Source organism: Eschscholzia californica, unplaced genomic scaffold (assembly GCF_041429995.1).
Source record: "Eschscholzia californica isolate CP2 unplaced genomic scaffold, dmEscCali1.0.p SCAF_3, whole genome shotgun sequence".
Classification (NCBI taxonomy): Eukaryota; Viridiplantae; Streptophyta; class Magnoliopsida; order Ranunculales; family Papaveraceae; genus Eschscholzia; species Eschscholzia californica.
Genome location: NW_028238420.1, coordinates 646,158 through 658,017, shown reverse-complemented (window position 1 = coordinate 658,017; position 11,860 = coordinate 646,158). Strand labels below are relative to the sequence as shown.

The 11,860-nt window shown below is 35.1% G+C and overlaps 2 protein-coding genes across 5 annotated transcripts; one reads left to right on the top strand and one right to left on the bottom strand.

Annotated features, from left to right (window-relative positions):
- Positions 1 to 2,613: 2,613 nt before the first annotated feature.
- On the bottom strand, positions 2,614 to 9,343 carry LOC147547431 (protein AUXIN SIGNALING F-BOX 2-like). Of its 4 annotated transcripts, none has more exons than XR_015236791.1 (5): positions 8,412 to 9,316; positions 6,821 to 7,316; positions 5,920 to 6,736; positions 3,282 to 4,607; positions 2,614 to 3,135 (listed from the first exon to the last, which is right to left on the bottom strand). XR_015236791.1 is itself a non-coding variant. In XM_086665563.1 (4 exons), the coding sequence occupies exons 1-3, from the start codon at positions 8,861 to 8,863 to the stop codon at positions 5,957 to 5,959; spliced, it is 1,728 nt and encodes a 575-aa protein (XP_086521689.1). In that variant the 5' UTR covers positions 8,864 to 9,343; the 3' UTR covers positions 2,614 to 3,135; positions 5,920 to 5,956. The 4 variants fall into 4 exon arrangements, 2 of the variants coding, with proteins under 2 accessions (XP_086521689.1, XP_086521688.1); XR_015236792.1 differs by lacking the exons at positions 2,614 to 3,135; positions 3,282 to 4,607 and adding exons at positions 5,354 to 5,462; positions 5,745 to 5,824; XM_086665563.1 differs by lacking the exon at positions 3,282 to 4,607 and having other exon boundaries at positions 8,412 to 9,343.
- Positions 2,807 to 4,819, top strand: LOC147547432 (uncharacterized). The gene has a single exon (XM_086665561.1). The coding sequence runs from the start codon at positions 2,807 to 2,809 to the stop codon at positions 4,766 to 4,768; it is 1,962 nt and encodes a 653-aa protein (XP_086521687.1). The 3' UTR covers positions 4,769 to 4,819.
- Positions 9,344 to 11,860: the final 2,517 nt, after the last annotated feature.

Genomic DNA, 11,860 nt, shown 5'->3' with positions numbered 1-11,860 from the left:
ATGGTGAAGAAATCAGATCTGAAGTTATCCTTAACTTGATCTGCTTTTATTGTTTTCGAGGAATTTCATTACCAAGTTTTCGAGGAAATGTAATGTACATTCCTCAGTTCCCAGTACATTTTATCGTTCCCAATCAGTTCCCACGTTTCCTTGTTATGTGGAAGTTTACTGTACATGTTTAGTTTCTTTCGTCTTATATTTCTATCTTTTTTCCAATTTTGTGAATGTTGCAACGTGAAAGTTTCCTTCGAATATTGTTGAATGAAAAATCTGGTACGAAAGATTGTTGAATGAAAAATCTAGTACGAAAATCGTAAATATCTAATACTTTTATAGAGAAAAAAAATATCTTGATCTGTTTTACGGAAAGAAAGTTTAGAAAGAGAACGTATAAAAGTCTTGGGTGGCGTCTAAATTTGATAGTACATTATAACAACCAGATTTACGTGCGTTTTTAGATTTTTGTTTACCGAAACTTCATTAAAAAATCTTTATAAAAATCTTCCAACATATAAGGCAAGAATGTTTGAGATAAGGAAAGTAATTAAGATTAGAGAGAGAAGATATGCTTACAAAAGAAAAATATGGAAAGAGAAAAATCTGGAAAAAAAATATGAAAAAGGAATAAAATTTTAGATAGAGCTAAAATAGGAAAAATCCGGACAGAAATTTCAAATTAGAAAAGAAAGAATAATATTTGAGAGAAGAAACGCATACCACATTCTATTATATACTGTACATAACATAATGTACAGTACGTAAAACAATTCCTGGTATATAAGACTATTCCCAGTACAAAAAGTGTCTAGTACACAACCAAATGACTAGTACATAAAACAATTCCGGGTACACAAGAAAATTCCCAGTACAAAAGTGTCTGGTACATAACTAAATGGCTAGTGCATAGAATAATTCCCGGTACACAAGAAAATTTTCAGTACAAAAGTGTCTAGTACATAACCAAATAGCCAGCACATAAAACAATTTCCGGTACAAAAGTGTCTAGTACATAACCAAATGGCCAGTACATTAAACAATTCCCGATACACAAGAAAATTCTCAGTACAAAAGTGTCTAGCACATAACTAAATGGCTAGTACATAAAACAATCCACGGTACACAAGAAAATACCCAGTACAAAAGTGTCTAGTACATAACCAAATGGCTAGTACATAAAACAATTCCCGGTACACAAGAAAATTCTCGGGACAAAAGTGTCTAGACATAACCAAACAAGTGTCTAGCACATAACCAAATAGTTAATAAATAAAATAATTTTCGGTACACAAGAAAATTCCCAATGCAAAAGTGTATAGTACAATGGCTAGTACATAAAACAATTCCCAGTACACAAGAAAATACTCAGTACAAAGGTGTAGCACATAACCAAATGGCTAGTACATAAAATAATTCCCGGTTCATAAAAAAATTCCAAGTACAAATCTGTCTCGTATATAACCAAATGGCTAGTACATAAAATAATTTCCGATACACAAGGAAATTTCTGGTACAAAAGAAAATTCTCCGTATTAAAGTGTCCAGTACACAAAAAAATGTACAGTACAATACCTATTATTTTAAAAAAATGTACAATACAGAAAATCTAAACAAATGTCCAAAATATAAGGAGAAAAATTATAAAGAGGGAAATAAAATCTCGATACAAATCTCAAACTTGAAAATGAAATTCATCTAAAAAAATTTTAAGATTTACCAAAAAAACTAGGGGGAAGAGAGATAAATTTACCGTAAATATATGAAAGAAATTAGGGGGAGAGATGAATCTAGAGATATAATTTTGGAGAGATAAAGTAGTTATAGAGAGAGAGAAATTAAATAATTAGAGAGAAATTAAATAATTTAGAAGAAGTTTAGAAGAAATTTAGGAGAAAAAAATATGGAAAGATAAAGTAGTTATAGATAATTTAGGAGAGAGAAATAAAATAACTAGAGAGAGAAACTGTTTGAGAGAAATAAGGAGGAGAGAGAATTAAAGTTGAGAAGAGATAAGGGAAAGAAATGACACATGTCACGTTTGAATTAAAAGAACGTGAGAGAGTACGGAATTGGGTGAATGGCATTCTTGTAATTTCATGAAAAGTGAGGCCTTAAGTGACACAAAAAACTCCCTCCTGACACGGTGGACCTGCTCCCTATTTTCTCTCTGCAGTGGAGCGGGTCCCCATTTCGTCCAAGGGATTGGGCCTTTTGCCCAACCCCTCATATATAAAGGGTATATAGATATATGTATTGATTGCATAAGCAGGTAGTCGGAAGGATACTTAAACAGTCGGACTCAAACGGTAAGTCGGACAAGCTGCTGTGTCCGTGTCCGTCCGCCAATTTTTGTAGGTCGGTCGGGTCATGTCCGTCTCGGACATCGGCCGTCCACGGACTCAGCCAGCCTCGGGCGGATTCGGACTCGCGTTTTTTTTTCCGACCCATAAACCTAACTAACAACCTAAGGCAAGGACGTTTTCGTCCATTTGTGCATGTGTGAATCTTGAGTCCCAAAAATTAGCGACAGTTACTGTTTGTTGAGAGGGTCACCTCAAAAATAGGATTTTGAATAGGTGGCGGTGGTGGTTTGATTTTGTTCTATCCTTTCTATAATTCGGAAAAAACAAAATCTGATAATCTATTATAATAAAACGGAAATTATTTGGGATTAAGGAAGCTTCTTGGGGAACAAGTTAGCCTTATAGGTAAAAAATAAAACCCTAATTGACCAGGCAAAAACTTGAACCCCAAGAAAAGGTTTTATATCTATTTAAACAGATTTTGGAACAACAACAAAGAAACAAAAATGTCTTCTTCAATTGTTCAAAAACTCCTTGGTCCCCCTGAAATCAACCAATCCCAAATCATACCACCACCCATTCAAAATGAATCGGCCGATTCCTCCGTATCTTCTTCTTCTTCTTCCCCTTTCATTAATCTAATGGTTTCTAATTTCAATAATTTTGATGTTGAAATTGAAGGAAGAACAGAGAATGGGTCTGCTACTTATTATTCAACCGGAAACCCATTGGTTGATTTCTTCTTCCATGTAGTACCTGACACACCACCGGAGACTCTGACCCACCGGCTGAAATTGGCTTGGGATCATGACCCATTAACTGCTCTCAAGTTAATCTGTCATTTGAGAGGAGTCAGAGGTACTGGAAAATCTGATAAAGAAGGGTTTTATGCTGCTGCTCTATGGCTCTATCAAAACCACCCTAAAACCCTAGCTTTCAATGTCAAATCTTTTGCTAAATTTGGTTATTTCAAAGACTTACCTGAGATTCTTTATAGAATTCTTGAAGGTCTTCAAGTTCGAGAAATCGATAAAGATGAAAGATCAAATAGAGGAGGACAAGGCAGAAGAAGAAAATGTCAAATTTATTATGATGAAGAAGGAGAAAGGCGATTTATTAAACCAACTGAACCAAGAGAAGATCGAATCGCAGCGGAATTGAAAAGAATTGAGATTGTTAAAGAGGAAGCAAGAATTCTTAGAAAAGATCAAAAGATTTCAAAAGCGCAGAAAGCAAGAGATCGATATTTGAATGATCCACATTATAGGTATTTACATGATCAAATTGCTGAATTTTTTGCTGAGTTTTTGATCTATGATATTAAGAATTTGAATTCTGGTAAACTGAATAAGATTAGTTTAGCTTCAAAATGGTGTCCGTCGTTAGATTATTCCTTCGATCGATCTACTTTACTCTGTGAAGCAATTGCCAGAAGAATTTTCCCTAGAAATTCTAATCCAGAGTATGAGGAGCTCGAAGAAGCTCATTACGCTTATAGAATTCGTGATCGATTAAGGAAAGAAGTTCTTGTTCCTCTTCGAAAAGCACTAGAATTACCAGAGGTTTTCATGAGTGCTAAGAAATGGGATACTCTGCCTTATAATCGGGTTGCCTCTGTCGCCATGAAAAACTATAAGAAGTTCTTTCTTGAACACGATAAAGAACGATTCGAAGACTATCTTGATAGTGTGGAACGTGGAGAGAAGAAGATTGCTGCTGGAGCATTATTACCACACCAGATCATTGCATCGTTAGAGGACGATTATGATGATGAAAACGAAGGTAGTTGTGGAGTTGCAGAACTTCAATGGCGAAGAATGGTAGATGATTTGTCAAAGACCGGAAAGTTGAAAGACTGTATTGCTGTTTGTGATGTATCAGGGAGTATGTCAGGAACTCCAATGGATGTTTGTGTAGCTCTAGGGTTACTTGTATCAGAAATGAGTGAAGATCCATGGAAAGGGAAGGTAATCACATTTAGTGATGATCCTCAACTACACCTGATTGAAGGAGACGATCTTCGTTCCAAGACGAATTTCATTGAAGAGATGGACTGCGGGTATTCAACAGATTTTCAGAAGGTCTTCGATCGAATCTTGGATGTTGCTGTTAAGGGAAAACTGAAGAATGAACAGATGATAAAGACGGTATTCGTGTTTAGCGACATGGAGTTCAATGAAGCTTCATCAGCTTCGGGGAATAACTGGGAAACCGACTACCAAGTCATAGAGAAGAAATATCGAAAGAGGGGTTTTACTTCTGTGCCGAATATAATTTTCTGGAACCTTAGAGACTCTAAAGCAACTCCTGTTCAGTGTGACCAAAAAGGTGTGGCAATGGTTAGTGGGTTTTCGAAGAATATGTTGAAATTGTTTTTACAGGGTGATATATTAGATATGAAACCTGAATATGTAATGGAGATGGCAATCTCTGGTAAGGAATACAGTAAACTTGTAGTAGTTGATTGATGAATGTTTGAAATGCAAATCAATAAATCGTTTTAATCTTTCGCTAATAAATTTCTTCCATTGTTAATCATTTATTTTTAATGGACAGAAACAAAATTGAATCCCTAACTCCTGTTCTTCCTTACTAAAGATGCTTCTAACCCTAACTAATTCTAGACAGAAAAACTCATGACAGCACTAGTAGATGAATATGTGAAGAAGTTAGGTCATTGGGCGTTTCACTGTTAGTAACAATTCTAGCTTTTGAATTTAATTTTTAGGTCCTTGTAATTTGGTGATGAAGAAGAAGAGGGTTCATGAATTAGGTTATCCCCTTAATGATCTTTTTTATTGTTTGGACACCCAACTACTAGGTAGTAGGTGTCCACTCGATTGTGGGTATATTGGCGGCCATTGATATTGCTATCAATCATGTCGTTCAAATATGAGAAGAGCTACTACATAACTTGACATGATTTGAGATTCATATATGTCTACATTGAAAACGATATGTATCTTTAATTGTCGACGGAAAAGTTCACTAAAACAGTTATACTACTTCAAAAATGAAAATTTAGCAATAAATAATACCTCTAGAATAAAATCAGAAATGAAGAAGCTTCAGTAGTTGCAGATTTATAAGGTCATTACACCAATTCTAGACACAAAAACTCATTACACCAATTTTGAAGAAGTTAGGTCATTGGGATGTTCACTGTTATAGTAAAAAAATCTAGCTTTTGAATTTGATTTTTAGGTCTATTAAGTTGGGTTTTAAAATCTCCATGCCAAAAAAATTTTATAGTGACAATCAATTTTGGGATCCCACTGCAAAGAAAACTAGGAATAGTGCTGAGTTGATTGAAATTTGGTGAGGAAGAAGAAGAGGGTTCGTGAATTAGGTTATCTCCTTGACAATCTTTTTTATTGTTTGTACACCCAACTACTAGTACTAGGTGTCCATCCACGTGAGAAATTCGATTATTGGTATATTGGCGGCCATTAATATCGCTATCATGTTGTTCAAATCTGAGAAGAGCTACTACATAACTTGAGATGATTTGAGATTCATTTATACTACATTGAAAACGATAATGTATCTTTAGTCGACGGAAAAGTTCACTAGAACAGTTATACTACTTTAAATATGAAAGTTTAGCAATAAATAATACCTCTAGAAGAAGTGAAGAAGCTTCGGTAGTTGCAGATTTATAAGGTCCAGACGCAACGAGGTGCATCTTTCCTAGGTCCGTCCAGTGTTCTGTATAAATACATCTTTTCCACTTTCTGTTCATCATCGGTCGGTATCTCCTCCATGTTATCTTTCTCGTTTATTATCTCCACATTCAGATTATTCGTCTTCTTAGCAAGCATCTTGCAACCACCTAGGGTAATTTCACAGGACGACATCCAAAGGGATCGCATCGTTTCATACTTCCCCACGTCATCTAGAAGTGCCATGTCCCCAAAGGGAGAGTCCCTTATTTCTAGCTTAGAGAGTTTTCTACACCCATTTAGCACATATAACATTCCATTATCTGTTTCCCCAGCAAATGCAACAGAGAGCATTTCGAGATTCTCAGCATACATCCCTATGTAAAGGAAGACCTGATCGGTAAGAAGTCCAGAGAGTGATAACCTTTTAAGGTTCTTACATGCTTGAACAATCGCCCCAAAGCCTTCATCTAATGCCTGTCCAGTCACATGATCCGGCTTACTCGGCTCAAGAATGCACAATCTGAAGTGGGTAAAATTTGAGTTGTTCTTGGCTACAGTTATAAGGGCAGCATTTGTCATTTGATTGCAGAAATATAGCAGAGAATGAAGTTTTGGGCAGCCTTCAGATATAGCAACCAACCCTTGCTCTGTTACCATTGCTCTGTGTCTTACTCTTGCACCATGAAAAGAATAAAATACCCTTAATTCCTCGAGTTCTTTACAACTTGCAGCTACAGCTTCCAGCCCTGCGTCTCCAATACAATCCAGAACCTGCAGTGTTTGTGGTAACTTAATGTAAGTCATAAATTTGACGAATTCTCGACAAAGATGCCAGTAAAGGTCAAAAATAGTTACCAGTAGGCGCTGAAGTTTCATGCAACAACATATCATCTTGATGACCTCGAAACCGTTAGTTCTAGTCGCATAGCTCAAGTTTAAGGAAGTTAAGTTTGAGTAAATAGGGTAGAAAGCTATTAGAGAGCCAAAACTAACATCCGAGAACCCTGATAAGCTTGTAATAGATTTACAGTTGGAAACAGCAGTAGTCAACTTGATGTGAAGTCCTGAATGTGGGTCATTGACTAACGAACCAGTGCCTAGGTCGATCAATTGGGGAGCTTTTATCAAGATCTTATTGAGTGTTTCAATAGGCACTGTTCGGTTTAATTGTAGGCTCTTGAGATCGGGACATCTCCCCACAAGCCTCTCCAAAGATCCCAAATTTACTTGTCCTTTAAGGCAGGCGAAATTCAAGGAGACCAGTGAGGTGCATGAATCAGGGAAACAGCTAAGCCATTGGCCTCGAGTATCCTCTACTTCATTTTCTTGCAGATCTAGCTCTCTGAGAACCCTGCACAGTTAAGTGGAAAAAACTATTATCAAGCGGTGGAAGTTATTACATCTGACTAAATATATCACAAGCAAAAGAACGCATAATTCTGCTCCATCAACAGATTCAACACCGTACAGGTTAATGTTATTCCTGAGAACAGAAACATTGAGCATGATCTTTAGCATTTGAACTATCTTCGTCATCATCAAACAACAATATTTTACTACGAGACATCTAATTATAAAAATTCCATCTAAACCCCAGTTGCCCGTTGGGTGGAGAAAACCCTTGAAAGCTTGTCCAAAAGGCTCATCGTAACATAATAGAAATTGTTAAAAGTTCCCACATTAACATTAGTCCGTAACCGTATATCAAGCTTCTCATTAGATGGGTTCTAACTACCATCATCGCACCAATGTGACTTTTAGGTTATAATTCAACCACCAAAACCAACCCATCTGAATGTTTTTTTTTTTTGAAATTACTGAATTAATATTAATGGTTATAAAAGGTTACATAGAAGATATATTAGATTCCTTGTAGTCGGTTCCTTCGTATCGTTCCGGTTACTACCTGGAAACAAATATCAGGCGACCCCAGAAACGGAAGAACATAGATTACAGAGACGACAAGAAACTGTCCCAGGTTTCCACTATGCTGTTAAAAGTGTAAGTTTTAGCCCACCCAAAAGGTCTACTCCAATGGTAAATAAGACATTTAGCCGCGAAGAAGATATGGTCCATTGAACGAGTTTTAACCCATCTGAATGTACAACTTGCTTTTGTATATAATATTTAAACAAAGAACACCATGGTTCTGGGACGTTTCTATATAACTTCTCCAAATTTCAAGATCCCACTTAATCACCTGTACCTTCGAGTTCTCTAGGTTAGCGCTATCATACGAACAAATTTCTAAATGCACATGGAACTTGGGGAAATGGGGTGTGAGCATTGATTGGTAATATATAACCCTTAAATTACAAATCTTAACGCACTAAGTTATCAAGTTCATGAAGCATAAGTTAAAGCAAGCACATAGAAGGAAAGTAACAAAATCGAATTATCAAAGTAAATGGGAGAAGAAAAACGAATACGAAACTTGTTTTGTTACCTGCAATTTGCAGCTATTGCTGCGAGGCCATCGGTGGTGAACCCTTCACAGCTAACTAGAACAAGAGATTTGAAATAAGGGAAAGATTGTGAAATCAATTCAAGGCTCTCATCAGAGACAACCATTCTCTTCAACCTAAGCTCTTCAAGACAAGGACAATCCTTAGCCATGGCTTTAATCCAAGGATAAACAGAACCTCCCCATTCATGAGGAACCAAATTGAAATCAGCAAAATGTGGTTTCCCTTTCAAAGTAAGAGAATTAACTTTTGGAAACCTAGAAATTAATCTCTCAGGATTAACAGAGTAACAATTCCCTATAAAAACCCTCTTCCTATTAAAACTTTCAACCCTAAACCATGATTTGCAAACCAAAGAAACTGAATTTCTGTCTTTGTTTGAAGTAATTAAATCAAATACATGTTCCAAAACCTCTTCGGGAAAACAATTCATACTTTATAATATAATTGAAACCCTACATGCAATTCAATTGGAAGAAGAACAGTAGAGAAATTGAAAACCAGAGAGAAATGAAGGCAGATCGACTCAAAAGAATACCATGAAATCCTCCAGATCGATGGATTGAAATCTACTACTCTAAAGGTGAAACATTTGACAATTTCTCTCTCTAGGAAATCGAGATGTAGTAAGCAGATCTATCTATCATCTATACCATGTCATAGAGAAGAAATTCCAAAAGGGAGAAAATACTGTAAGGAAGGAGAAGGTAACCAAACCTCATCTCTCTCTCTCTCTCTACAATTTGTGTATTGACCAGTCAGTCTTGAATCTTGATGGATGGATCAATGTATTGTGAGAAGTGGAACAAGAGATCCAGATGGTACGAATTTAATGGTTTAAAATAATCTTAGACTGTTGATGTTTGACCAATGTCTTTTTGTCCATGTGTCAACAACAAAATCTATTACCTTTAAAAGAGAAAAATTTAAAGAGAGTTTTTGTTTTTTTTTTTTATTTTTTTTTTTTTTGAGAAATCCACTTTAATATATGTTAGTCGCATCAAGGTGCCTAAGTTAAACCGATACGAGAGAAGTCTAAATCTCGACAAATTTATTACATTATTTTTACTTTTAATCACCTAAAATCATAACCGTAAATTTCATCTTTCTTTGTAATCGAACTTGTTTATGGTAACACTATCAACCACTTGGGCAACCGACAGTGTACGTATTATTTTGTGGTGGCCAACACAAAATTTAGGATATAATTACACATAAAAGCAACAAATAAAATTTGAGGCAGCCCCGTGTGTCTTTTTGAAGATCATTTTTATATTAATTTTTTAAACGTACTCAGACAGAACCATCGGTCTAGTCTATATATGGGTTTAATTACGAATTAACATTCTTAACAACCAGCTAGTCCCTGTCGTTTTTGTTTATCTAGTTTAATTCAAATAGGATCCGCTCGCTTACTGACTTGTCCATTAGTTATCGTTTTCAGCTTTGCCACTGGTATGACATCGTATCCGTACATATATGAGTAAATGTTCGAAGTCATTAAATTAACAAAAATTATTTAATTATATTGAAATAACTTTCTCTTGGGTACAAGTAAAAAAAAGGAAAGAAACATACAAAAAGGTGCAGCAAGTTAATTAGCACTATTGTGGGAGGAAGGGGTGTGATGATTAAACTATTTTGTTTCACTATTTTATATTTATTTTGTAGACGAACTCTAATAGTCATTATATTTAATACGACATAGACAACCACTGGTCATTTAATTCGTCATGCTTTAGGCTCAGTAGTATCTCGTTATTGTGCTTATCACATCGTCTCGATGTATCAATGTCTTGTAACGACTAACGTAGATCGTAATCGATTTCTCAAAAAAAATTAATATGACATACATACTTTATGAATAAATATAAAAATTACATAAGCTTTATACCTATCATCAATAGACTTCTTGGTCTCTAAAGACGAAGTCTCTTAAGATTATATAATTAGAGCATCTCCAATGCAAGACTCAATCTTAAAATCTTAAGTGCCACCTAGGATTTTAGAGTTTTTTTTGAGAAAAAACATCTCCAATGCAAAACTCAATTGAGATCTTAAGATGATGTGGAAGCATTAAGTTTTAAGATGTCTCAACTAGAAACTCTATTTTTGAGATCTCTTTTGAGAGTCTTAAGTGTCCTAGTCATCAAATTTAATTTTTGGACCAATAGAAAACCTTTCTTTCTCAACCACTTTTTCCTATTAAATGTATGTGTGACATGTGTATCTATTAGAGTTTTTTAGAGTGTTGCATTGGAGAAGGACTTGAATTAGAGATACTCAAGTTAGCCACATAAGAAAGAGAAACTCAATTGAGACTTAACACATAAGTCAAATAGAGTTTATTTTAAGTTTTGCATTGGAGATGCTCTTAGATTAATAGAAGCCCGTTTCTACTTTTCCACTTAAAAACAAGTTAATAAAAATAGATTTCACTTTCGCTGCGAATTGAAACTGTCACATTTGAGTTTTGGGGGTAAATGTATTGACTGGCCAAGTAATAGTTCGCATACTTCAACAAAAAAAAAAAAAGTAATAGTTCGCATTAAACTATATCTTATCAAAGACAACTGTACTCAAACATAAAATAATACAACTTTCGGTCTAATATTCACAAGAAACCCGAATGCATATCAACGACACACAAAAAATAATTCGATCAAGCGTGGACGAAATAATAGCTAAATCCACAAATTAAAAAGTTAACATCAAATCTTGGTTGGTACAATTTCAACAAAAAAAAAAAATTGGTTGCTACAAAGAATCATGGCATCATTTCCTCCTTACAGCCACACTACGTCACTAGTATAGGAAGAGAGATTCTTTAATCTTTAGGAAGTCTAATTAATGGGCTAAGAAATTAGTTATTGTGGTAAACCAACTTTTATATTTGAAGAAATAATGGTGGTGTGGGGGAGATCAGATGATTAGGTGGTAAACCAACTACATGTTTAATTACCTAATGTTAGGTGGCTCAACTGGCTCCCTCGAACTTGGTGTGTGCGTGTGGTGTTGTTTTTTTCTTTTTATTATTTTTCTAAAATAAGTTTGCACTATCTATTTCTTGGATTTTTGAGTTAGGGGTCCAAAAAGTGGGGGGTAAACCCAAAAAAAATCCACTCTTGCCCAAAAATTAGTTGCAGGTCCAAATGTCAGATTTTTTTTTTTTATTCCCCTCTTGCCCTTGGACGGGACATGCTGACGTTTTCTTGAAAAAAAAAAATGTCTGGTAAATAAAATAATTTACCAGTATACGAAAAATTCAAAGTTTCAAAATTTTTTGAAAATTTGAAAATGAAATTTCAAATTCCCGCCCAGCAAACCATCTCTTCCCGGTAAATAAAATAATTTCCCTTACACAAAAAATTCCAATTTTCAAATTTTTTTGAAATTTTCAAACGAAATCTTTTTTTCGAAATTTTCAAAT

Bases quoted from the DNA above. Each gene is read 5' to 3' on its own strand.
- LOC147547431 (XM_086665563.1), bottom strand. From the start codon at position 8,863: ATGAATTGTTTTCCCGAAGAGGTTTTGGAACATGTATTTGATTTAATT. The intron at 7,317-8,411 runs GTAACAAAACAA...TTAACTGTGCAG, and splicing joins GCAATAGCTGCAAATTGCAG to GGTTCTCAGAGAGCTAGATC. The intron at 6,737-6,820 runs GTAACTATTTTT...CAAACACTGCAG, and splicing joins TGAAACTTCAGCGCCTACTG to GTTCTGGATTGTATTGGAGA.
- LOC147547432 (XM_086665561.1), top strand. From the start codon at position 2,807: ATGTCTTCTTCAATTGTTCAAAAACTCCTTGGTCCCCCTGAAATCAAC.